The 27,816-nt window shown below is 54.0% G+C and overlaps 1 protein-coding gene across 1 annotated transcript; it reads left to right on the top strand.

Annotated features, from left to right (window-relative positions):
• Positions 1-1,300: 1,300 nt before the first annotated feature.
• Positions 1,301-27,816, top strand: MUC13 (mucin 13, cell surface associated). The gene is made up of 12 exons (XM_075284728.1): positions 1,301-1,390; positions 5,621-6,193; positions 9,208-9,324; positions 11,700-11,800; positions 12,286-12,344; positions 15,505-15,656; positions 17,064-17,201; positions 17,481-17,592; positions 18,765-18,802; positions 25,056-25,143; positions 25,349-25,547; positions 26,129-27,816. Exons 1-12 carry the CDS (start codon positions 1,339-1,341, stop codon positions 26,168-26,170), a joined length of 1,671 nt encoding a protein of 556 aa, XP_075140829.1. The 5' UTR covers positions 1,301-1,338; the 3' UTR covers positions 26,171-27,816.

Below are 27,816 nucleotides of genomic sequence, written 5' to 3'. Positions count from 1 at the left end.
GCTCAGTAATCTCTGCTCCATGAAGGTATATGTGTGTAATGGTGGGGGGTCCTGGGGGGGTAATCACTGCCACTGAGCGCAGGCTACAAGGCCAGAACTTACCCCAATAGCAGCTGAATTCAGGGGTCTGAGAGCAGGACCCCTCACCCATCAGCCGACTACTGGGGCCCTGCTGATAGAGAGAGGGCAGTGCGGGGAACGCTCTAGAGAAGTCCAGGCCATATACCAGTCACCCCCGCGGCGGGCGAGCGCTGACGTCCTGCTGATGATATTACATAGGGGAGAATAGCTAAGGATTATTATGTGATAAAATGAACTACAACCCCCATCGTGCTGCGGGGAGATGCCAGAACATGAGGAGCGGGTGTTATGGTGTATATAGGCCTCATATCCTGTATATTAATGGCATCTATAAAGATGGTTATCAGCGCCAGGAGCAAAGTCCACAGGTATCTGACGCCTCTCGTGTTAACCCTGTAATGTCCCTGAACGGCTAGTGTATAGAGCGCTCTGCATGCGGGGATAGCGATTACAGGACGGTTTAGGACGTATAACCATATGGCGATTATATACAGTTCAGGATGTATAACCATATGGCGGTTCTATACAGTTCAGGACGTATAACCATATGGCGGTTCTATACGGTTTAGGGCGTATAACCATATGGAGGTTATATACGGTTTAGGACGTATAACCATATGGCGGTTCTATACAGTTCAGGGCGTATAACCATATGGCGGTTCTATACGGTTTAGGGCGTATAACCATATGGCGGTTCTATACGGTTTAGGGCGTATAACCATATGGCGGTTCTATACGGTTTAGGGCGTATAACCATATGGCGGTTCTATACGGTTTAGGGCGTATAACCATATGGCGGTTCTATACGGTTTAGGACGTATAACCATATGGCGGTTCTATACGGTTTAGGACGTATAACCATATGGCGGTTCTATACGGTTTAGGATGTATAACCATATGGCGGTTCTATACGGTTTAGGGCGTATTTCCTCACCTCAAGCTTAGCATCCTTATTATTAATCTTTAGGTTTTTTAATATGCGCCAAAGTGCCGCGACTCCTGGCCGTGAGCCAGAGCCTGAATCGGGTGAAATGTCACACATTATAGTCGGTGGGGTGGGTTGCGCTGGCGCTGGCCATCAGTTCAGTACATCGGCCATATTCCTGGCAGCGCTGGCTCCGCCCCTTCATCATCTCCTATTAATTATCAACAGGAGAATAATTAGCGTCTGACGTCAGGGCGACCTCTGGACCTCTATAGAATCGCGGCCGCAGCCTCCGGCACAGTCAGACCTCAGAGGCTTCGCGGGCAGAGAACATGAGGGGCCTTGTAGTCATTTGTGTGATTTTTATGGCCATCACAAGAGAAGGTAAGAAGAGAAGAATCTTCTGTGTGGTCACCTGGGCAGGGGGGCACATACTTTACACATGCTGCAGGGGGCGCTGTCTCACTATGTGCCCCCTTATGTAGGCCATAGCACGGGGGCAGCGCTACACAGAAGGTCCCGATGACTAATCTGTAGGGGCCCCTCTTACCATGGGATGTATGACATTGGTGCCCCTGAGATTCCAGGATCCTGTAGCTATTGCTCTGTCTGCCCCTCCTGGGGGTATAAATTATAGAAAGTGAATCAGGAGATGATGGAGAAATATTCTGTCGCTGCTTGAGCTGTGACTGGAGCTTATTACTAATATACAGAACTTTGATACTACAACCCTCAGCATGCTCTGACGACCGCAGAAAGATCCCCCCATGTGTGGACGGCAGCCGATTTACCCCCATAATCTACACTCATCAGCATCACATCATCTGTTTTATCACATACTATGCTCCAATCACATCCAAAGCAGCAGTCACAATTCACCATTGTGCTGTCAGACACCCCCCTGAGATCCCATATTGCGCTGCTCAGTTTGCTGTATACAATATTCAGTGCACCACTGCAGCGCCTGCTCTGTACAGATACCCGGCCACAGGGGGCAGCAGAGAGGGGGGACCCAGGATTGTGAGCGCAGCTCTGAATGTGAATGGTGTATTACAATAGTGTTACACATTTTGTGCCAAGAATATGCATATCCTATCCCTAATGTATATCTTAGCCCTTATATATCCTATCCCTAATATATCCTGTCCCTTATATATATCCTATCCCTTATATATCTCCTATCTCTTATATATCTCCTATCCCTTATATATATCCTATCCCTTATATATCTTATCCCTAATGTATATCCTGTCCCTTATATATCTTATCCCTAATGTATATCCTGTCCCTTATATATATCTTATCCCTTATATATCTTATCCCTAATGTATATCCTGTCCCTTATATATATATCCTGTCCCTTATATATATCCTGTCCCTTATATATCCTATCCCTTATATATATCATATCCCTTACATATATCCTGTCCCTTATATATATCCTATCCCTTATATATATCCTATTCCTCATATATCCTATCCCTTATATATATCCTGTCCCTTATATATCCTATCCCTTATATATATCCTATTCCTTATATATATATCCTATCCCTAATGTATATTCTGTCCCTTATATATCCTATCCCTTATATATATCCTATCCCTTATGTATATCCTATCCCTAATGTATATCCTATCCCTAATGTATATCCTATCCCATATATATATATATATATATATATATATATATATATATATATATATCCTGTTCCTTATACATCCTATCCCTTATACATCCTATCCCTTACATATCCCATCCCTTATATATATCCTATCCCTTATATATCCCATCCCTTATATATATCTTATCCCTTATATATCTTTTCCCTTACATATATCCTATCCCTTATATATATATATATATATCCTATCCCTTATATATCTTATCCCTTATATATCTTACCCATTATTTATATCCTATCCCTTATATATATCCTATCCCTTATATATCCCATCCCATCCCTTATATATCCCATCCCTTATTTATATCCTATCCCTAATGTATATCCTATCCCTTATATATCCTATCCCTTATGTATATCCTATCCCTTATTTATATCCCATCCCTTATGTATATCCTATCCCTTATATATCTTTTCCCTTACATATATCCTATCCCTTATATATATATTCTATCCCTTATATATCTTATCCATTATTTATATCCTATCCCTTATATATCCCATCCCTTATGTATATCCTATCCCTTATATATATCCCATCCCTTATGTATATCCTATCCCTTATATATCCTATCCCATATATATATATATATATATATATATATATATATATATATATATATATATATCCTATCCCATCCCTTATATATATCCTATCCCTTACACATGTCTTATGTCTTACACATATTCCTCCTTTTGGATTCACTTGGATTTGGCTCTAGCATTACAGATATGATTCCAGTCTTAGAAATGTAAATGCAGCTCTGGATGTGACTGGAGATCTTTATGATGCTGAAAAACAATTATCAACATAGCGCCTGATCTCGTGGGTCAATGGTCACATGTTGTGGCGTCAATTCACAAATTTATGGCCACTGTCTGTGCTCATGACGAAGAGACTAACGTCAACATGATAAGGGCGCGGTAGGAAGATAAGCGTCACCGGCTATGGTGTCATGAAAGGCTGATAAACCGCCAAATACTCAGCACCTTACCCCATAGTCCTCCAAATACCAAGCGCCTTACCCCATAGTCCTCCAAATACCAAGCGCCGTACCCCATAGTCCTCCAAATACCAAGCGCCTTACCCCATAGTCCTCCAAATACCAAGCGCCTTACCCCATAGTCCTCCAAATACCAAGCGCCTTACCCCATAGTCCTCCAAATACCAAGCGCCTTACCCCATAGTCCTCCAAATACCAAGCGCCTTACCCCATAGTCCTCCAAATACCAAGCGCCTTACCCCATAGTCCTCCAAATACCAAGCGCCTTACCCCATAGTCCTCCAAATACCAAGCGCCTTACCCCATAGTCCTCCAAATACCAAGCGCCTTACCCCATAGTCCTCCAAATACCAAGCGCCTTACCCCATAGTCCTCCAAATACCAAGCGCCGTACCCCATAGTCCTCCAAATACCAAGCGCCGTACCCCATAGTCCTCCAAATACCAAGCGCCTTACCCCATAGTCCTCCAAATACCAAGCGCCTTACCCCATAGTCCTCCAAATACCAAGCGCCTTACCCCATAGTCCTCCAAATACCAAGCGCCTTACCCCATAGTCCTCCAAATACCAAGCGCCTTACCCCATAGTCCTCCAAATACCAAGCGCCGTACCCCATAGTCCTCCAAATACCAAGCGCCTTACCCCATAGTCCTCCAAATACCAAGCGCCTTACCCCATAGTCCTCCAAATACCAAGCGCCTTACCCCATAGTCCTCCAAATACCAAGCGCCTTACCCCATAATCCTCCAAATACCAAGCGCCGTACCCCATAGTCCTCCAAATACCAAGCGCCTTACCCCATAGTCCTCCAAATACCAAGCGCCTTACCCCATAGTCCTCCAAATACCAAGCGCCTTACCCCATAGTCCTCCAAATACCAAGCGCCTTACCCCATAGTCCTCCAAATACCAAGCGCCTTACCCCATAGTCCTCCAAATACCAAGCGCCTTACCCCATAGTCCTCCAAATACTCAGCTCCTTACCCCATAGTCCTCCAAATACCAAGCGCCTTACCCCATAGTCCTCCAAATACCAAGCGCCTTACCCCATAGTCCTCCAAATACCAAGCGCCTTACCCCATAGTCCTCCAAATACCAAGCGCCTTACCCCACAGTCCTCCAAATACCAAGCGCCTAACCCCATAGTCCTCCAAATACCAAGCGCCTTACCCCACAGTCCTCCAAAGACCAAGCGCCTTACCTCATAGTCCTCCAAATACCAAGCGCCTTACCCCACAGTCCTCCAAATACCAAGCGCCTTACCCCATAGTCCTCCAAATACCAAGCGCCTTACCCCACAGTCCTCCAAATACCAAGCGCCTTACCCCACAGTCCTCCAAAGACCAAGCGCCTTACCTCATAGTCCTCCAAATACCAAGCGCCTTACCCCATAGTCCTCCAAATACCAAGCGCCTTACCCCACAGTCCTCCAAATACCAAGCGCCTTACCCCATAGTCCTCCAAATACTCAGCACCTTACCCCACAGTCCTCCAAATACTCAGCACCTTACCCCATAGTCCTCCAAATACTAAGCGCCTTACCCCACAGTCCTCCAAATACCAAGCGCCTTACCCCATAGTCCTCCAAATACTCAGCACCTTACCCCACAGTCCTCCAAATACTCAGCACCTTACCCCATAGTTCTTAAATTCAGATACAAAACCAGACCAGGATCAGCTGCAGCAGGACGGCCAATACCAGACTGATCCGTCCATTTTGCGTGTGTGTGAATATGGCCTGAGTTCTGCGCACAGTCATCATGGCTGCGCTCAGGTCCTTGGAAACATGGATTTATCTCTTTATTAAAGGCCTCCTCATTGTCCTCCTCTTCCTCCTCATTGTCCTCCTCTTCCTCCTCATTATCCTCCTCTTCTTCATCCTCCTCCTCTTCCTCATCCTTCTTCTCATTCTCATCATTTGCTCAGCGTCACCAGCAACAGAATCAACAACGACACTGAATGTGACAACCACGGAGATAAATACCAGGTCAGATGTCCCAGCGTGGTCAATATCAGGTGTGACGACATCCAGTAACCCTGGTAATACCACGGCCACCCCCGAGACCAGCAGCAACACCACGGCCACCCCCGAGACCAGCAGCAACACCACGGCCACCCCCGAGACCAGCAGCAACACCACGGCCACCCCCGAGACCAGCAGCAACACCACGGCCACCCCCGAGACCAGCAGCAACACCACGGCCATCACCGAGACCAGCAGCAACACCACGGCCATCACCGAGACCAGCAGCAACACCACGGCCACCCCCGAGACCAGCAGCAACACCACGGCCATCACCGAGACCAGCAGCAACACCACGGCCACCCCCGAGACCAGCAGCAACACCACGGCCACCCCCGAGACCAGCAGCAACACCACGGCCACCCCCGAGACCAGCAGCAACACCACGGCCACCCCCGAGACCAGCAGCAACACCACGGCAATCACTGAGACCAGCAGCAATGCCACGGCTATGGATCATACCACCAAAGTACCCGGTAAGTGAGGGGTCCGGTGCGTATTTAGTCTTTCTTGCTTTTCTAACATCATCACCAGTCTTCGGGCCCCTCGCACTGTGGGGTCATCCTGCTCATTGGAAGGTTCCAGTCCCAGGAAACAATGACAGAGCCCGAAGAAGCCCATTATGTCAGTAGGGTACCGTTCACACTGCATTGTGGTCTCTGTTTATAATGCAGATGAAAACAGGGCTCGTGGACTCTCTATAGATCCCTGCAATCTGTCAGTGAACAGAGACACCAGCACGATGTCCTATACAGTATACCCAGTGGTGAACCTCGCCTCTCTGCTGCCCGAGGCCAAGAATCAAAAGACGTCCCCCCCTTCCCAACTGAATACTGGGGGGGGGAGGGAGGATGTTCATTAGAGATGAGCGAACAGTAAAATATTCAATATTGGTTTCGAGTAGCCCCTCAATATTTGACTATTCGAATGAATATGGAACCCCATTATAGTCTATGGGAGAAAATGCTTCATTTCAGGGGATCCCACCATTCACCTCAGGAGGGTCACCAAGTCCACTATGACACCCCAGGAAATGATGCCAACACCTCTGCAATGCAACTGGGCCAGCAGGGGGCGCATGTCTGGGGGCATCTAACAAGCCCGAGTCCCTGTATTACGTCGGGATCCCTGGCAGCTTGTGACATGCCGGAGCTGACTTTTTCCCATAGGAATGCATTGACCAGCGTTGATTGGCCGAATGCCATACAGAGAACAGCATTCGGCCAAGCAACGCTGGTTCTGCCGGAGGCTCGTCTGTGAGGAGGCGGAGTCTAATATCGGACCAGAATGGAGACTGCTGTGGACCGGTCTTAGACTCCGCCTCCTCCGGCAGAACCAGCATTGATTGGCCGAATGCTGTTCTCTGTATGGCATTCGGCCAATCAACGCTGGTCAATGCATTCCTATGCCGAGATGTAGCAGTGCTGGCCGTGCACTGAGCTCAACTACTCCAGAGATGCAGCAGAGCTGAGTGTGCAGCAGGGTTCAGCGGTTCTCTGGTGTAGCAGTGCTGGCCGTGCGCTCAGCTTGGCTGGTCTATGCATTCCTATGGGAAAAAGCTCCCGCATATCGCCAGCTGCCAGGGATCCCGACCAGATAGACCCCAAAGAGCTGGTGAGTGACATTCCCCCCTAAATAAAGGTAACCCCTAGCTAACCCTCCTGTACATCTGTCCCTGTCACATAGTCACAGTCCCAAATTAACCGAATGGTAAATCTACCATTCATATAAATTGCAGGTTTTCTGTTTCCGGCTGCCAATTACTTTTTCCGATATTTTTTCAATGCGTCCGTTGTCGTAGTTCCCGTCCCACCTCCCCTGCACAGTTATTGGTGCAAAAAACGCACCAGGGAAGGTGGGAGGGGACACGAATTTTTACTGGTATTCGATTGGAACCGAACACCTCGAATGGCCTGATATTCGATCGAACAGTGTTCGCTCATCACCAATGTTCATCTTTTGATAGTCTGCCTCAGGCGGCGGGGGGGGGGGGTTGGGGGTGCTAGTGGTAGCAGTCAATACAATGCAGTAATACTCACAGGAGACGTCTCCCCACATGTCCCGTCTCTTCCCTTTGGACCGCCATGACCACTTCTTCCAGCTGTGACTCTGTAAAGTTTACATGACAGACATCTCTGAGTCCTCACTTCTCCACAGTGAACCCTGCACCCTCTATTACGCCCCACAGTGGCTCATCCTTGAACTATTATTATACTCAGGGTTCTTTCAGACCCCCGAGTATAATAATCGGAGCCCCAGGGGAGATGAGGGAACATAATAAAAAGTTTTACTCACCTCTCCGGGATTTGATGTTAATCTTAGCAGGCTTCGGGCCTATATGGTACTGCTAGCACAGGTTTCAGGCCTGTATGGTACTGCTAGCACAGGCTTCAGGCCTGTATGGTACTGCTAGCACAGGCTTCAGGCTGATATGGTACTGCTAGCACAGGCTTCAGGCCTGTATGGTACTGCTAGCACAGGCTTCGGGCCTGTATGGTACTGCTAGCACAGGCTTCGGGCCTGTATGGTACTGCTAGCACAGGCTTCAGGCCTGTATGGTACTGCTAGCACAGGCTTCGGGCCTGTATGGTACTGCTAGCACAGGCTTCGGGCCTGTATGGTACTGCTAGCACAGGCTTCGGGCCTGTATGGTACTGCTAGCACAGGCTTCGGGCCTATATGGTACTGCTAGCACAGGCTTCAGGCTTGTATGGTAATATCCCAGACCACGTGACGTCGGACACATTACCATATAGGCCCGAAGCCTGCTAGGAGTAATATCGGATCCCGGAGAGGTGAGTATCACTGTTTATTATGTTCCCTCACCTCCCCTGGGGCTCCAACTATTTTACTCGGGGATCTGAAAAGAGTATAAGAGTATAATAAAAGCCGTAGTGGGTTTGTGGCCCGGGCCTATTCACTACTGTCCTTTAGTAGTAGAGGAAGCGGGGGTGGCAGTGAACAGGTCCGGGGAGGAAGGTAAATAGGTCGCTACCTGTTGGGGACACACCAGCAGGTAGCAGCAAATTATTAAAAAAAAAAAAAAGTTATTATACTTACCGATCTCGCGCTGCTGCTGCCGCCGCTTCTTCACTTCTCCAGCAGTAAGACGTCTATCTATCAGCACAGAAGGCGTGAGGACACCGGCTCCACTGAGACGCAGGAGGTCTAAACCAGCGCAGGAGAGCCGCCCCTGCCTATCCTGCCACCCCTGCCTATCCTGCCGCCCCCTCCGGAGTGCCGCCTCATTAGAGGTGCTGCCTTGACCAAGTGTCATCCAGCGGTTACAATGTGTCGGTGCAGATGATCAGCAGCACAAACCTCTCCTGATGGATTGTTACAATGTATTAGGGCAGGTAACATGTAACAATGTGGACAAGCCCTGCACCCCTGTCTAGAGGGTGGGAGATATTTCTATTATGTCTGGAGGAGCCTCTGTATAATGTGCGGCTGTGATGTCACTGTCCTGTGTATACCCCTCTCTCCACAGCCTGTTCTTCTGACCCCTGTGGCAGCGGCTCAACCTGTCTCCAACTCTTCAACACCTTCCAATGTGAATGTCCTCTCACCTACTACTACAACACCATGGAGAAGACCTGCAATGGAGGTGAGAGCATGCTGAGAGTTGTAGTGCCCCAACAGGAGAGTCTCAGAGTGCAGACCTATCTATCTATCTATCTATCTACAGTGTTGGCCAAAAGTATCGCCCCCCTGCAGTATAGTATATAAGTGACACAGGGTATATACAGTATAAGTATCGCCCCCTGCAGTCCTGTCAGATAATCCTCGCTGTCCCCCCGATAATGATTACACAGCACAGTCTCTTATATAGTATATAAGTGACACAGGGTATATACAGTATAAGTATCGCCCCCTGCAGTCCTGTCAGATAATCCTCGCTGTCCCCCAGATAATGATTACACAGCACAGACTCTTATATAGTATATAAGTGACACAGGGTATATACAGTATAAGTATCGCCCCCTGCAGTCCTGTCAGATAATCCTTGCTGTCCCCCAGATAATGATTACACAGCACAGACTCTTATATAGTATATAAGTGACACAGGGTATATACAGTATAAGTATCGCCCCCTGCAGTCCTGTCAGATAATCCTCGCTGTCCCCCAGATAATGATTACACAGCACAGACTCTTATATAGTATATAAGTGACACAGGGTATATACAGTATAAGTATCGCCCCCTGCAGTCCTGTCAGATAATCCTCGCTGTCCCCCAGATAATGATTACACAGCACAGACTCTTATATAGTATATAAGTGACACAGGGTATATACAGTATAAGTATCGCCCCCTGCAGTCCTGTCAGATAATCCTCGGTGTCCCCAGATAATGATTACAAGCACAAACTCTTTGGTAATATCTTCAGTTATTTTGTTTGCAATGAAAAAACACAAAAGAGAATGAAAAAAAAAAGTCACATCATTGATCATTTTACACAAAACTCCAGAACTGGTGCGGACAGAAGTATTAGCGCCCTCAGCCTAATACTTGGTAGCACAACCTTTAGACACAATAACTGTGCACAACCACTTCCGCTAACCAGCAATGAGTTTCTTACAAGGCTCTGCTGGAATCTCAGACCCTTCTTCTTTGGCAAACTGCTCGCGGTCCCCCCTGAGATGTGAAGGGGGCCTTCTCCAAACTGCCACCAAGAGATCTCTCCCCCTCCCCCACAGGTGTTCTATGGGATTCAGGGCTGGACTCATTGCTGCCACTTTACAAGTCTCCAGGGCTTTCTCTCACCACCATTTTCTAGTGCTGACCTGAAGTGTGTTTTGGGTCCTTGTCCTGCTGGAAGAGCCCTGACCTCTGAGGGAGACCCCGCTTTCTCACACTGGGCCCTACATGATGCTGCACAATGTGTTGGTCGTCTTCAGACTTCATAATGCCATGCACACGGTCAAGCAGTCCAGTGCCAGAGGCAGCAAAGCCACCCCAAACCATCAGGGCCCTCCACCATGTCTGACTGTAGGGGGCGTCTTCTTCTCTTTTTTCCTGTAATCTCTATGTTGAGGCCTTCTCCTACTTTTGTCTCCTCTGACCAGAGAACATTCTTCCAGAACGGTTTTGGCTTTCTCAGGTAAGTTTTGGCAAACTCCAGCCTGGCTTCTGTCTGTGGGTAAGAAGTGGGGTCTTCCTGGGTCTCCTACCATACAGTCCCTTCTCATTCAGACGCTGACGCTGGATAGTACGGGGTGACACTGTTGTACCCTCGGACTGCAGGGCAGCTTGGACTTGTTTGGATGTTAGTCGCGGTTCTTTATCCGCCATCCGCACAATCTTGCGGTGAAATCTCTGGTCAATGTTTCTTTTGCGTCCACATCTAGGGAGGTTAGCCACAGGGCCATGGGCTTTACACTTCTTACTGACACTGCGCACGGTAGACACAGGAACATTCAGGTCTTTGGAGATGGACTTGTAGCCTTGAGATTGCTCAGGCTTCCTCACAATTTTGCTTCTCAAGTCCTCAGACAGTTCTTTGGTCTTCTTTCTTTTCTCCATGCTCAATGTGGTCACACAAGGACACAGGACAGAGGTGGAGTCAACTTTAATCCATTTCACCTGGCTGCAAGTGTGATTTAGTTATTGCCATCACCTGTTAGGTGCCTCAGGTAAGTAACAGGTGCTGGTAATTACACAGATTACAGAAGCATCACATGATTTTTCAAACAGTGCCAATACTTTTGTCCACCCCCTTTTTTATGTTTGCTGTGGAATTATATCCAATTTGGCTTTTTGACAATTCTTTTTGTGGTTTTCCATTGAAGACAAATTAAATGAAGAAAATACCAGAGAATTTGTGACTGTAATCATTATCTGGAAGAACACGAGGATTATCTGACAGAATTGCAGGGGGCCAATACTTTTGGCCAACACTGTATCTATCTATAGATAACACATATGTGACGACAAACTATATGGAATCGATATATCTGTCTTTCTTATTCTTTTCATTTAGGTAAAAGTTTCTTTGGTGAGCTCACTGTCACAGTACAAGATTTTAATTCCAATCCAGAAACAGAACAATATACAACAATATATCAGAATGTGATAAACCAGGTGAGGACAAGCTCATGTCAGTACCAGGGGGCGGGGCTGTGACAACCTCTCACACATGATATATACAGGCTGGTTGTCAGTAACAGGGGGCGGGGCTGTGACAACCTCTCACACATGATATATACAGCTGGGTGTCAGTAACAGGGGGCGGGGCTGTGACTACCTCTCACACATGATATATACAGCTGGTTGTCAGTAACAGGGGGCGGGGCTGTGACTACCTCTCAGACATGGTATATACAGCTGGTTGTCAGTAACAGGGGGCGGGGCTGTGACTACCTCTCAGACATGATATATACAGCTGGTGTCAGTAGTAATAGATGAATAGCTGTACTGTAGTATAAGGGGGCGGATCTCATGTCTGATCACATGTCATTAGTGATGTCAGTAACAGGGGGCGGGGCTGTGACAACTGTAACATCGGATGTTACTGATCTTTGCGGACATGTAGACGAGTATTTGATAATTTGGTTTTCTCTCCACAGTTGGACACTATATTGAAAGGAACAAATGGATATCAGGGCACTGCCATATTGGAGATGAGGTGAGTGCAGTGAGGGCGGTGAGCGATGTCTAGGGGCGTATGACCTCATTAGTAGGGGATAGGAGCCGCCATCTTGTGTCCCCATATAACAGGAGAGACCTCAGCGGAGACCCCACCCCATATACTGGGAAGGAATGGGAACAATCACATGAGTCTTACCAGCCACATTCCTTACAGACCCTCACCCCAAACACCTGCTCACCCCCGGAGACTCAGATTCCCCTACAATGCTACCCAGGGTCTGGCCTAATGATATACCCTGATATCATCCAGAGCACCTTGTTAGTGCCCCCTGTACCCGCCACATGCCCAGGCCCTCCTAGTTCTCCCCTTCCCCAGTACCCCGGCACATGCCCAGGCCCCCCTAGTTCTTCCCTTCCCCAGTACCCGGCACATGCCCAGACCCCCCTAGTTCTCCCCTTCCCCAGTACCCGGCACATGCCCAGACCCCCCTAGTTCTCCCCTTCCCCAGTACCCGGCACATGCCCAGACCCCCCTAGTTCTTCCCTTCCCCTGTACCCGGCACATGCCCAGACCCCCCTAGTTCTCCCCTTCCCCAGTACCCGGCACATGCCCAGACCCCCCTAGTTCTCCCCTTTCCCAGTACCCACCACATGCCCAGGCCCCCCTAGTTCTCCCCTTCCCCAGTACCCGGCACATGCCCAGACCCCCCTAGTTCTCCCCTTCCCCAGTACCCGGGCACATGCCCAGACCCCCCTAGTTCTCCCCTTCCCCAGTACCCGGGCACATGCCCAGGCCCCCCTAGTTCTCCCCTTCCCCAGTACCCGGCACATGCCCAGGCCCCCCTAGTTCTCCCCTTCCCCAGTACCCTGGCACATGCCCAGGCCCCCCTAGTTCTCCCCTTCCCCAGTACCCGGCACATGCCCAGGCCCCCCTAGTTCTCCCCTTCCCCAGTACCCGGCACATGCCCAGACCCCCCTAGTTCTCCCCTTTCCCAGTACCCACCACATGCCCAGGCCCCCCTAGTTCTCCCCTTCCCCAGTACCCGGCACATGCCCAGACCCCCCTAGTTCTCCCCTTCCCCAGTACCCGGGCACATGCCCAGACCCCCCTAGTTCTCCCCTTCCCCAGTACCCGGCACATGCCCAGGCCCCCCTAGTTCTCCCCTTCCCCAGTACCCGGCACATGCCCAGGCCCCCCTAGTTCTCCCCTTCCCCAGTACCCTGGCACATGCCCAGGCCCCCCTAGTTCTCCCCTTCCCCAGTACCCGGCACATGCCCAGGCCCCCCTAGTTCTCCCCTTCCCCAGTACCCGGCACATGCCCAGGCCCCCCTAGTTCTCCCCTTCCCCAGTACCCGGCACATGCCCAGGCCCCCCTAGTTCTCCCCTTCCCCAGTACCCTGGCACATGCCCAGGCCCCCCTAGTTCTCCCCTTCCCCAGTACCCGGCACATGCCCAGGCCCCCCTAGTTCTCCCCTTCCCCAGTACCCGGCACATGCCCAGACCCCCCTAGTTCTCCCCTTTCCCAGTACCCACCACATGCCCAGGCCCCCCTAGTTCTCCCCTTCCCCAGTACCCGGCACATGCCCAGACCCCCCTAGTTCTCCCCTTCCCCAGTACCCGGGCACATGCCCAGACCCCCCTAGTTCTCCCCTTCCCCAGTACCCTGGCACATGCCCAGACCCCCCTAGTTCTCCCCTTCCCCAGTACCCTGGCACATGCCCAGACCCCCCTAGTTCTCCCCTTCCCCAGTACCCACCACATGCCCAGGCCCCCCTAGTTCTCCCCTTCCCCAGTACCCGGCACGTGCCCAGGCCCCCCTAGTTCTTCCCTTCCCCAGTACCCGGCACATGCCCAGACCCCCCTAGTTCTCCCCATCCCCAGTACCCACCACATGCCCAGGCCCCCCTAGTTCTTCCCTTCCCCAGTACCCGGCAAATGCCCAGGCCCCCCTAGTTCTCCCCTTCCCCTGAACCCACCACATGCCCAGGCCCCCCTAGTTCTCCCCTTCCCCAGTACCCACCACATGCCCAGACCCCCCTAGTTCTCCCCTTCCCCAGTACCCGGCACATGCCCAGGCCCCCCTAGTTCTTCCCTTCCCCAGTACCCGGCACATGCTCAGACCCCCCTAGTTCTCCCCTTCCCCAGTACCCGGGCACATGCCCAGACCCCCCTAGTTCTCCCCTTCCCCAGTACCCGGGCACATGCCCAGACCCCCCTAGTTCTCCCCTTCCCCAGTACCCGGGCACATGCCCAGGCCCCCCTAGTTCTCCCCTTCCCCAGTACCCGGCACATGCCCAGGCCCCCCTAGTTCTCCCCTTCCCCAGTACCCTGGCACATGCCCAGGCCCCCCTAGTTCTCCCCTTCCCCAGTACCCGGCACATGCCCAGGCCCCCCTAGTTCTCCCCTTCCCCAGTACCCGGCACATGCCCAGACCCCCCTAGTTCTCCCCTTTCCCAGTACCCACCACATGCCCAGGCCCTCCTAGTTCTCCCCTTCCCCAGTACCCGGCACATGCCCAGACCCCCCTAGTTCTCCCCTTCCCCAGTACCTGGGCACATGCCCAGACCCCCCTAGTTCTTCCCTTCCCCAGTACCCGGGCACATGCCCAGACCCCCCTAGTTCTCCCCTTCCCCAGTACCCGGGCACATGCCCAGACCCCCCTAGTTCTTCCCTTCCCCAGTACCCGGGCACATGCCCAGGCCCCCCTAGTTCTTCCCTTCCCCAGTACCCGGGCACATGCCCAGACCCCCCTAGTTCTCCCCTTCCCCAGTACCTGGGCACATGCCCAGACCCCCCTAGTTCTCCCCTTTCCCAGTACCCACCACATGCCCAGGCCCTCCTAGTTCTCCCCTTCCCCAGTACCCGGCACATGCCCAGACCCCCCTAGTTCTCCCCTTCCCCAGTACCTGGGCACATGCCCAGACCCCCCTAGTTCTTCCCTTCCCCAGTACCCGGGCACATGCCCAGACCCCCCTAGTTCTCCCCTTCCCCAGTACCCGGGCACATGCCCAGACCCCCCTAGTTCTTCCCTTCCCCAGTACCCGGGCACATGCCCAGGCCCCCCTAGTTCTTCCCTTCCCCAGTACCCGGCACATGCCCAGGCCCCCCTAGTTCTCCCCTTCCCCAGTACCTGGGCACATGCCCAGACCCCCAGTTTTGCCCTCACCCGTCACCTTTATCTATATTTTTCTTTTAGTCTAATTTCCTCCAAATCTAAAACAAGAAGCATCCGGAGCGCGGGAGACGTCGCCGCCAAAGTCAGTCACATGTTCACCAAGGAAACACCAATAACCGCAGACGACATCACTACGGCAATACAGATCAGCAATATTTTTAACACATATGTCAGTAAGTGACCTGTACTCAGTGCATCATGGTGGCATCCCCTCCCCCACCCACCACCATCATCATCAGCAGCAGCAGCACAAGGAGACTGCAGGAGCGGGCAGAACGTTACTAACATGTCATATACTCTAGTCACTTCCAGAGCTGTATCCCACACATTTGTATTTATTGTATACATGTAGCACCAGAATCTTCTGCAGACTCTCACCTCCATCCCTCTGCTCCATAATCTAATCTCCATATTAACCAATTACTATGGTCATAGAGTTTTGGAGGAAACCGGAGAACCCAGAGTAGACCAGAACCATGGGGAGACCCTACAATCCAGGACAGCAATACTAACCACTGAGCCCCCCCCCCCATGCTGCCCACTGAGCCCCCCCCCCATGCTGCCCAGTGACGCCCCCCCTGCCCATGCTGCCCACTGAGCCCCCCCATGCTGCCCACTGAGCCCCCCCCATGCTGCCCACTGAGCTCCCCCCCCATGCTGCCCAGTGACGCCCCCCCTGCCCATGCTGCCCACTGAGCCCCCCCCCATGCTGCCCAGTGAGCCCCCCATGCTGCCCACTGAGCCCCCCCCATGCTGCCCACTGAGCCCCCCCCATGCTGCCCACTGAGACCCCCCATGCTGCCCACTGAGCCCCCCATGCTGCCCACTGAGCCCCCCCCCATGCTGCCCACTGAGCCCCCCATGCTGCCCACTGAGCCCCCCCCCATGCTGCCCACTGAGACCCCCCCCATGCTGCCCACTGAGCCCCCCCCCATGCTGCCCACTGAGACCCCCCCCATGCTGCCCACTGAGACCCCCCCATGCTGCCCACTGAGCCCCCCCATGCTGCCCACTGAGACCCCCCCCATGCTGCCCACTGAGCCCCCCCCCATGCTGCCCAGTGAGCCCCCCCCCATGCTGCCCAGTGAGCCCCCCCATGCTGCCCACTGAGCCCCCCCATGCTGCCCACTGAGACCCCCCATGCTGCCCACTGAGACCCCCCCATGCTGCCCACTGAGACCCCCCCATGCTGCCCACTGAGCCCCCCCATGCTGCCCACTGAGCCCCCCCCCATGCTGCCCACTGAGCCCCCCCATGCTGCCCACTGAGCCCCCCCCCATGCTGCCCACTGAGCCCCCCCATTCTTACCTACATTTCCATTGTTATATAATGAGTAATTCTCAAGTCACATCCAAATCTGCCGAACACTTGTGCTGCTCTCCTGCTTGTTCTCGGTTGTCTGAGCGACATTCTTTATACTCCAGTCACATCCAGAGCTGGTTTCGTCTCCAGTTAGTTGCCAGGTCTTAGCACACCCCACCTGCAGCTAATCTATAGAGAGGATTCTCTGCTGTAGTGCATTGTGGTAGGTGTAGTGTTCCCTGCAGATTGTGTAGTAACCTTTGTCTCCTCTCTTGCAGATACAAGCATCTGTGACATGTACTGCGACGCAGAAACAACGACCTGCGTGCCGACACCTGACGGTCAGGGGGCCACATGTGCCTGCACAGAGGGGAAATATTCCAACACAGTGGGGGTTACTGTGACAAGCTGCAGAGGTGAGAGCCGGGAGCTGGGAAAGCTGGGTGACAAACTAAATGGCTGCAGCTGTCACCCACCTTCTGAACGGTCTATCACAGATCTTTACAGCTATGCTGGTCATGACCCGGACAAGCTGGGTGGCCATTGCTGCTGGTTGTCACACAGATACAAGCGGGTGCCATCACCTGGGCCCCAGTGGTGTCCTTCACAGCTCAGGGACCTCTGGCACCAACTTCATGTGACATGTGAGGAGGGGATTGCTCAGTCTCACAGATGGGGAATGTCTTGTGTTTCAGATTGTTCCTCTGAATGTTACAATACTGAGGACAAATACTGCAAAGAAACAACGAGCGGCGGAATGTGTGAGTGCAGCCCTGGATACCAGAGCAAAGGGGACAAGTGTGAGAAGTGAGTCCTGACAGTGTCACACAATGTAACACGATACAACACAATGCAACAATGTAACACGATGCAACACAATGCAACAATGTAACACAATGCAACAATGTAACACGATACAACACAATGCAACACGATACAACACAATGCAACAATGTAACACGATACAACACAATGCAACAATGTAACACGATGCAACACAATGCAACAATGTAACACGATGCAACACAATGCAACAATGTAACACGATGCAACACAATGCAACAATGTAACACGATGCAACACAATGCAACACGATGCAACACAATGCAACAATGTAACACAATGCAACAATGTTACACAATACAACAATATACAAAGCAAAGTGTGACACAATGCAAGAGTTAACAACACAGCAAAGTGTAACAATGCAGCAGGATAACGCAGTGCAAGAATGAACAGTGCAATAGAGCAATGCAACAAAGTTAAAATAAAAATGTAAGACAATGTTCACACAGTGGATCTTAGAGCTGATTTTGAGGTGGATTCCTCATCAGGATCTGCTCCACATTCTGTCTAGGATCTGTATTGATTCCAATAGGAGGCAGCGACTAATGCTTCTTTTTTAAGGATGCTGAAAACACCATGCTTTGCATGAAAAACAGGACGTACAAGGTGTAGAGGGCATACAAGAGGAACAGGGTATACAAGGCGTACTGGGGGTCCAAGGCATACAAGGTGTACAAGAGGTACAGGGCGTACAAGGCATACAGGACATACAAGAGGTACAGGGCGTATAGGACATACAGGGGGTACAGGGCGTACAAGGAATACAGGGCATACAAGAGGTACAGGGCGTATAGGACATACAGGGGGTACAGGGCGTACAAGAGGTACAGGGCGTATAGGACATACAGGGGGTACAGGGCGTATAGGACATACAGGGGGTACAGGGCGTACAAGAGGTACAGGGCGTATAGGACATACAGGGGGTACAGGGCGTACAAGAGGTACAGGGCGTATAGGACATACAGGGGGTACAGGGCGTACAAGGCATACAGGGCGTATAGGACATACAGGGGGTACAGGGCGTACAAGGCATACAGGGCATAAGACATGGGCCGCAGTTTCTACAGTATACAACATACAGAGCTATTGTGGCAGCGGTCGTGGACGTGACCTCATGTTCTCTTCTCTTGCAGATGTGGCTTTGGATACTCCGGAGAGCAGTGTAGAGACTGTGAGTACCTGCAGGGGGCGCTCGTACACCACAAGGGGCAGAGAGCAGATGGCAGGATTTTGTGGGACAATGTTCTGAAAGTGCTGGGGGTCGATCATCAGATGGCGGGTGCAGAGATGTGATATTGAGGTGCACGTTTGGCGCAAGGCCCTTTTCTACACCGAACGTGCTCCCCTGAGATTGTGGGTCAGAGACCGGGGTGTGTGTGTGGGGGAGGGGTATATAGAAAACAATAGAACCGCACACTACAAAACTAGGAGGTATGGGTGCTAGCAGACAGTCCTGCGACTCACGTCCAGTATAGATAAATGCTGCTGCACACCGTATGAAGGTGAAAAAGTGAAATTTTTGTATTGGTACATATACGCCATGAATTGGTTTGAAAAGCATAAAGAAAGCACTAGATCATTGTAAATAACATAACGTTTCGGTCATATTCGACCTTCCTCAGATAAGATCTAGCAACAAGCAGAGTGCGCAGAGGGATCATGACGCCATAGGGGGGGGGGGGGGGGGGGCTGTCACTGTTATGGGGATGTCCTGTCTCCTTGTCCTCCTCCCTCATCGTGTCTCCCTCTCCTCCCTCATCGTGTCTCCCTCTCCTCCCTCATCATGTTTCCCTCTCCTCCTCCCTCATCGTGTCTCCCTCTCCTCCTCCCTCATCGTGTCTCCCTCTCCTCCTCCCTCATCGTGTCTCCCTCTCCTCCCTCATAGTGTCTCCCTCTCCTCCCTCATCGTGTCTCCCTCTCCTCCCTCATCGTGTCTCCCTCTCCTCCTCCCTCATCGTGTCTCCCTCTCCTCCTCCCTCATCGTGTCTCCCTCTCCTCCTCCCTCATCGTGTCTCCCTCTCCTCCTCCCTCATCGTGTCTCCCTCTCCTCCTCCCTCATCGTGTCTCCCTCTCCTCCCTCATCGTGTCTCCCTCTCCTCCCTCATCGTGTCTCCCTCTCCTCCCTCATCGTGTCTCCCTCTCCTCCCTCATCGTGTCTTCCTCTCCTCCTCCCTCATCGTGTCTCCCTCTCCTCCCTCATCGTGTCTCCCTCTCCTCCTCCTTCATCGTGTCTCCCTCTCCTCCTCCCTCATCGTGTTTCCCTCTCCTCCCTCATCATGTCTCCCTCTCCTCCCTCATCGTGTCTCCCTCTCCCCCCTCATCGTGTCTCCCTCTCCTCCTCCCTCATCGTGTCTCCCTCTCCTCCTCCCTCATCGTGTCTCCCTCTCCTCCTCCCTCATCGTGTCTCCCTCTCCTCCCTCATCGTGTCTCCCTCTCCTCCTCCCTCATCGTGTCTCCCTCTCCTCCCTCATCGTGTCTCCCTCTCCTCCTCCCTCATCGTGTCTCCCTCTCCTCCTCCCTCATCGTGTCTCCCTCTCATCCTCCCTCATCGTGTCTCCCTCTCCTCCCTCATCGTGTCTCCCTCTCCTCCTCCCTCATCGTGTCTCCCTCTCCTCCTCCCTCATCGTGTCTCCCTCTCCTCCTCCCTCATCGTGTCTCCCTCTCCTCCTCCCTCATCGTGTCTCCCTCTCCTCCTCCCTCATCGTGTCTCCCTCTCCTCCCTCATCGTGTCTCCCTCTCCTCCCTCATCGTGTCTCCCTCTCCTCCTCCCTCATCGTGTCTCCCTCTCCTCCTCCCTCATCGTGTCTCCCTCTCCTCCTCCCTCATCGTGTCTCCCTCTCCTCCTCCCTCATCGTGTCTCCCTCTCCTCCTCCCTCATCGTGTCTCCCTCTCCTCCTCCCTCATCGTGTCTCCCTCTCCTCCCTCATCGTGTCTCCCTCTCCTCCCTCATCGTGTCTCCCTCTCCTCCTCCCTCATCGTGTCTCCCTCTCCTCCCTCATCGTGTCTCCCTCTCCTCCCTCATCGTGTCTCCCTCTCCTCCTCCCTCATCGTGTCTCCCTCTCCTCCTCCCTCATCGTGTCTCCCTCTCCTCCCTCATCGTGTCTCCCTCTCCTCCCTCATCGTGTCTCCCTCTCCTCCTCCCTCATCGTGTCTCCCTCTCCTCCTCCCTCATCGTGTCTCCCTCTCCTCCTCCCTCATCGTGTCTCCCTCTCCTCCTCCCTCATCGTGTCTCCCTCTCCTCCTCCCTCATCGTGTCTCCCTCTCCTCCTCCCTCATCGTGTCTCCCTCTCCTCCTCCCTCATCGTGTCTCCCTCTCCTCCTCCCTCATCGTGTCTCCCTCTCATCCTCCCTCATCGTGTCTCCCTCTCCTCCCTCATCGTGTCTCCCTCTCCTCCTCCCTCATCGTGTCTCCCTCTCCTCCTCCCTCATCGTGTCTCCCTCTCCTCCTCCCTCATCGTGTCTCCCTCTCCTCCTCCCTCATCGTGTCTCCCTCTCCTCCCTCATCGTGTCTCCCTCTCCTCCCTCATCGTGTCTCCCTCTCCTCCTCCCTCATCGTGTCTCCCTCTCCTCCCTCATCGTGTCTCCCTCTCCTCCTCCCTCATCGTGTCTCCCTCTCCTCCTCCCTCATCGTGTCTCCCTCTCCTCCCTCATCGTGTCTCCCTCTCCTCCTCCCTCATCGTGTCTCCCTCTCCTCCCTCATCGTGTCTCCCTCTCCTCCCTCATCGTGTCTCCCTCTCCTCCTCCCTCATCGTGTCTCCCTCTCCTCCTCCCTCATCGTGTCTCCCTCTCCTCCTCCCTCATCGTGTCTCCCTCTCCTCCCTCATCGTGTCTCCCTCTCCTCCCTCATCGTGTCTCCCTCTCCTCCTCCCTCATCGTGTCTCCCTCTCCTCCTCCCTCATCGTGTCTCCCTCTCCTCCCTCATCGTGTCTCCCTCTCCTCCCTCATCGTGTCTCCCTCTCCTCCTCCCTCATCGTGTCTCCCTCTCCTCCTCCCTCATCGTGTCTCCCTCTCCTCCCTCATCGTGTCTCCCTCTCCTCCCTCATCGTGTCTCCCTCTCCTCCTCCCTCATCGTGTCTCCCTCTCCTCCTCCCTCATCGTGTCTCCCTCTCCTCCTCCCTCATCGTGTCTCCCTCTCCTCCTCCCTCATCGTGTCTCCCTCTCCTCCTCCCTCATCGTGTCTCCCTCTCCTCCTCCCTCATCGTGTCTCCCTCTCCTCCTCCCTCATCGTGTCTCCCTCTCCTCCCCCCTCATCGTGTCTCCCTCTCCTCCTCCCTCATCGTGTCTCCCTCTCCTCCCCCCTCATCGTGTCTCCCTCTCCTCCTCCCTCATCGTGTCTCCCTCTCCTCCCCCCTCATCGTGTCTCCCTCTCCTCCTCCCTCATCGTGTCTCCCTCTCCTCCCTCATCGTGTCTCCCTCTCCTCCCTCATCGTGTCTCCCTCTCCTCCTCCCTCATCGTGTCTCCCTCTCCTCCCCCCTCATCGTGTCTCCCTCTCCTCCTCCCTCATCGTGTCTCCCTCTCCTCCCTCATCGTGTCTCCCTCTCCTCCTCCCTCATCGTGTCTCCCTCTCCTCCTCCCTCATCGTGTCTCCCTCTCCTCCTCCCTCATCGTGTCTCCCTCTCCTCCTCCCTCATCGTGTCTCCCTCTCCTCCTCCCTCATCGTGTCTCCCTCTCCTCCTCCCTCATCGTGTCTCCCTCTCCTCCCTCATCGTGTCTCCCTCTCCTCCTCCCTTATCGTGTCTCCCTCTCCTCCTCCCTCATCGTGTCTCCCTCTCCTCCTCCCTCATCGTGTCTCCCTCTCCTCCTCCCTCATCGTGTCTCCCTCTCCTCCTCCCTCATCGTGTCTCCCTCTCCTCCCTCATCGTGTCTCCCTCTCCTCCCTCATCGTGTCTCCCTCTCCTCCTCCCTCATCGTGTCTCCCTCTCCTCCCTCATCGTGTCTCCCTCTCCTCCTCCCTCATCGTGTCTCCCTCTCCTCCCTCATCGTGTCTCCCTCTCCTCCCTCATCGTGTCTCCCTCTCCTCCCTCATCGTGTCTCCCTCTCCTCCCTCATCGTGTCTCCCTCTCCTCCCTCATCGTGTCTCCCTCTCCTCCCTCATCGTGTCTCCCTCTCCTCCCTCATCGTGTCTCCCTCTCCTCCTCCCTCATCGTGTCTCCCTCTCCTCCTCCCTCATCGTGTCTCCCTCTCCTCCCTCATCGTGTCTCCCTCTCCTCCCTCATCGTGTCTCCCTCTCCTCCTCCCTCATCGTGTCTCCCTCTCCTCCTCCCTCATCGTGTCTCCCTCTCCTCCCTCATCGTGTCTCCCTCTCCTCCCTCATCGTGTCTCCCTCTCCTCCTCCCTCATCGTGTCTCCCTCTCCTCCTCCCTCATCGTGTCTCCCTCTCCTCCCTCATCGTGTCTCCCTCTCCTCCCTCATCGTGTCTCCCTCTCCTCCTCCCTCATCGTGTCTCCCTCTCCTCCTCCCTCATCGTGTCTCCCTCTCCTCCTCCCTCATCGTGTCTCCCTCTCCTCCTCCCTCATCGTGTCTCCCTCTCCTCCTCCCTCATCGTGTCTCCCTCTCCTCCTCCCTCATCGTGTCTCCCTCTCCTCCTCCCTCATCGTGTCTCCCTCTCCTCCCCCCTCATCGTGTCTCCCTCTCCTCCTCCCTCATCGTGTCTCCCTCTCCTCCCCCCTCATCGTGTCTCCCTCTCCTCCTCCCTCATCGTGTCTCCCTCTCCTCCCTCATCGTGTCTCCCTCTCCTCCCTCATCGTGTCTCCCTCTCCTCCTCCCTCATCGTGTCTCCCTCTCCTCCCTCATCGTGTCTCCCTCTCCTCCTCCCTCATCGTGTCTCCCTCTCCTCCCCCCTCATCGTGTCTCCCTCTCCTCCTCCCTCATCGTGTCTCCCTCTCCTCCCTCATCGTGTCTCCCTCTCCTCCCTCATCGTGTCTCCCTCTCCTCCTCCCTCATCGTGTCTCCCTCTCCTCCTCCCTCATCGTGTCTCCCTCTCCTCCTCCCTCATCGTGTCTCCCTCTCCTCCTCCCTCATCGTGTCTCCCTCTCCTCCTCCCTCATCGTGTCTCCCTCTCCTCCTCCCTCATCGTGTCTCCCTCTCCTCCCTCATCGTGTCTCCCTCTCCTCCTCCCTCATCGTGTCTCCCTCTCCTCCTCCCTCATCGTGTCTCCCTCTCCTCCCTCATCGTGTCTCCCTCTCCTCCCTCATCGTGTCTCCCTCTCCTCCTCCCTCATCGTGTCTCCCTCTCCTCCTCCCTCATCGTGTCTCCCTCTCCTCCCTCATCGTGTCTCCCTCTCCTCCCTCATCGTGTCTCCCTCTCCTCCCTCATCGTGTCTCCCTCTCCTCCTCCCTCATCGTGTCTCCCTCTCCTCCTCCCTCATCGTGTCTCCCTCTCATCCTCCCTCATCGTGTCTCCCTCTCCTCCCTCATCGTGTCTCCCTCTCCTCCTCCCTCATCGTGTCTCCCTCTCCTCCTCCCTCATCGTGTCTCCCTCTCCTCCTCCCTCATCGTGTCTCCCTCTCCTCCTCCCTCATCGTGTCTCCCTCTCCTCCTCCCTCATCGTGTCTCCCTCTCCTCCCTCATCGTGTCTCCCTCTCCTCCTCCCTCATCGTGTCTCCCTCTCCTCCTCCCTCATCGTGTCTCCCTCTCCTCCTCCCTCATCGTGTCTCCCTCTCATCCTCCCTCATCGTGTCTCCCTCTCCTCCCTCATCGTGTCTCCCTCTCCTCCTCCCTCATCGTGTCTCCCTCTCATCCTCCCTCATCGTGTCTCCCTCTCCTCCTCCCTCATCGTGTCTCCCTCTCCTCCTCCCTCATCGTGTCTCCCTCTCCTCCTCCCTCATCGTGTCTCCCTCTCCTCCTCCCTCATCGTGTCTCCCTCTCCTCCTCCCTCATCGTGTCTCCCTCTCCTCCTCCCTCATCGTGTCTCCCTCTCATCCTCCCTCATCGTGTCTCCCTCTCCTCCTCCCTCATCGTGTCTCCCTCTCCTCCTCCCTCATCGTGTCTCCCTCTCCTCCCTCATCGTGTCTCCCTCTCCTCCTCCCTCATCGTGTCTCCCTCTCCTCCCTCATCGTGTCTCCCTCTCCTCCCTCATCGTGTCTCCCTCTCATCCTCCCTCATCGTGTCTCCCTCTCCTCCCTCATCGTGTCTCCCTCTCCTCCTCCCTCATCGTGTCTCCCTCTCCTCCTCCCTCATCGTGTCCCCTCTCCTCCTCCCTCATCGTGTCTCCCTCTCCTCCTCCCTCATCGTGTCTCCCTCTCCTCCCTCATCGTGTCTCCCTCTCCTCCCTCATCGTGTCTCCCTCTCATCCTCCCTCATCGTGTCTCCCTCTCCTCCCTCATCGTGTCTCCCTCTCCTCCCTCATCGTGTCTCCCTCTCCTCCTCCCTCATCGTGTCTCCCTCTCCTCCTCCCTCATCATGTCTCCCTCTCCTCCCTCCAGATTATCTGCTTGTTCTGGTGATTGTTGGGGTGACTCTCGGCGCGGCCGTCATCGCTTTGCTGGGCGCGGTGATCTGCGTTTCCGTCAGGTGAGATGTTATTGACGGCTCCAGGCGTTCCATTACTTACCTTCCCCTCAGAGGACGACCAGTGGGTGCATCCGATAATAGAGGGGGGCTCTGCAATGACCCCTGTCTGTATAGTGGTACATCCCGTTGGCCGTAGTCGTAGTCGCGTGGCCTCGGCTCTTGATTTTGGAATCCGCTGGATTTCTGACTCTGAATTTTCTTGCAGCTCTAAGAAAGGGAATAAATCTGCCGACCGGGCGAAGCTGATCGATCAGGACGAGAGGTCGGAGAGTAGCCCTGCCCCCATGCGACTGTTCCCCAAAGTTCAAGCTAAACCGAACCTGGGCCAGGAGAAGCGGGCCACCAATGTGTACGAGGAGCACCAGGACTTTCCCCAAAACTTACCCACACGGGACTATGATCAGGTGCGTAGAGATGGGAGGAGGCCGCAACACCCAAACACCCCATGAAAGTGTCGCTCACCACTGCCCTCTAACACAGCTGCCATTTGTTACAGTCCCTGCAGTGCAGATAAGCGGCAGCTGCCTCAGTGTTAGCCGCTCATCACCCATGGTGTACACCACCAATATCCTGCCGCATGGATTTACCTTCTCACTACTCGCCATCTCCCTCCACAATGCTTCACTATAAGGAGGGGTTATAGCTCAATTCAGAGATTCCGGTTTCATAAATACAATTGCGAATGGCAGTGAGGACTGACACTGCAACTTTATCAATGTGTTTTTATAGGCCACTCAGCCTAGGTCCTGACAACTCCTAGAGCAGAGTAATTGCTGGTTGTCAGTACATACTATAGCAATGTCTGGAGTAAAGGCTCGGGCTGAGATTTCTGGGGATTTTCTTATTTCACAAGGAGATTGTGTGTGATGTTATAGGAGCCTAGTAGTGGGTGTAGGGCAATATGGGGTCACTCCAGGACCCGCCCACCCGAGGGGACATCTGTAAGCCGGAGGTGAAGCTCAATAAACTTTGTCTTTTTCCGCAGAATCCATGGTATGAAATGGACAGAAAGGATTGGAAGTACTAGCGAGCGGCCCCCGGATGGCGCTGTCAGCCTTGTATTATAAATGTCTATAGCTTATTGGCCGGTGCAATCAGTGTGACAACCAGGAGGTGCACAGCCATCACCCCAGAGTGCCCTGACAGGACGCCCCGATAGGACGCCCCGATAGGACACCCCGACAGGACACCCGGACAGGACACCCGGACAGGACACCCCGACAGGACACCCGGACAGGACGCCCCGATAGGACACCCGGACAGGACACTCGGACAGGACGCCCCGATAGGACACCCGAACAGGACGCCCCGATAGGACACTCGGACAGGACGCCCCGACAGGACACCCGGACAGGACGCCCCGACAGGACGCCCCGACAGGACGCCCCGACAGGACCCCGACAGGACCGGACAGGACGCCCCGATAGGACACCCGGGCAGGACACCCCGATAGGGCACTCAGACAGGACACCCCGACAGGACACCCGGACAGGATACCCCAACAGGACACCCGGACAGGACGCCCCGATAGGACACCCGGACAGGACACCCCGACAGGACACCCGGACAGGACACCCCGATAGGACACCCGGGCAGGACACCCCGATAGGGCACTCAGACAGGACACCCAGATAGGACACCCGGACAGGAGACCCTGACAGGACACCCAGATAGGACACCCGGACAGGACACTCGGACAGAACACCCCGATAAGACACCCGGACAGGACACCCCGATAGGACACTCGGACAGGACGCCCCGATAGGACACTCGGACAGGACACTCAGACAGAACACCCCGATAAGACACCCGGACAGGACACCCCGATAGGACACCAGGACAGGACACTCAGACAGGATGCCCCGATAGGACACCCGGCCAGGACACCCCGATAAGACACTCGGACAGGACGCCCCGATAGGACACTCGGACAGGACACCCCGATAGGACACTCAGACAGGATACCCCAACAGGACACCCGGACAAGACACCCCGATAAGACACTCGGACAGGACGCCCCGATAGGACACTCAGACAGGATACCCCAACAGGACACCCGGACAGGACGCCCCGATAAGACACTCGGACAGGACGCCCCGATAGGACACTCGGACAGGACGCCCCGATAGGACACCCGGACAGGACGCCCCGATAGGACACCCGGACAGGACGCCCCGATAGGACACTCGGACAGGACACCCCGATAGGACACCCCGACAGGACACCCGAACAGGACACCCCGACAGGACACCCGAACAGGACACCCGGACAGGACACCCGAACAGGACACCCGAACAGGACACCCGGACAGGACACCCGGACAGGACACCCGGACAGGACACCCGGACAGGACACCCCGATAGGACACCCGGACAGGACACCCCGATAGGACACCCCGACAGGACACCCGAACAGGACACCCCGATAGGACACCCGGACAGGACACCCCGATAGGACACAGCTCATTCTACTCTTTTGTATTTTCTTTGTAACTTATTGTAAGACATTCATACGGAACACTGGGAATTATTGGGTTAAAGGCGACGCCGCTGCAAATACAAACAATACAAGAAAGGTTGGAAGAAATTCATTATTGCTACGATGAGAAAACAGAGGACAACACTGCACGAGGTCCTGCTGACTACTGACCACCAACCTGACAACGTCCTACAA

This window comes from Leptodactylus fuscus, chromosome 8 (assembly GCF_031893055.1).
Source record: "Leptodactylus fuscus isolate aLepFus1 chromosome 8, aLepFus1.hap2, whole genome shotgun sequence".
In the NCBI taxonomy this organism is placed as follows: Eukaryota; Metazoa; Chordata; class Amphibia; order Anura; family Leptodactylidae; genus Leptodactylus; species Leptodactylus fuscus.
The sequence above is the reverse complement of the archived record's forward strand: the minus strand, read 5'-3'. Positions and strand labels throughout refer to the sequence as shown.

Coding starts and splice junctions, on each gene's coding strand:
- MUC13 (XM_075284728.1), top strand. CDS start 1,339: ATGAGGGGCCTTGTAGTCATTTGTGTGATTTTTATGGCCATCACAAGA. Junction 17,593..18,764: donor AAAGGGGACAAGTGTGAGAA/GTGAGTCCTGAC, acceptor CTTCTCTTGCAG/ATGTGGCTTTGGATACTCCG. Junction 18,803..25,055: donor CGGAGAGCAGTGTAGAGACT/GTGAGTACCTGC, acceptor TCCTCCCTCCAG/ATTATCTGCTTGTTCTGGTG.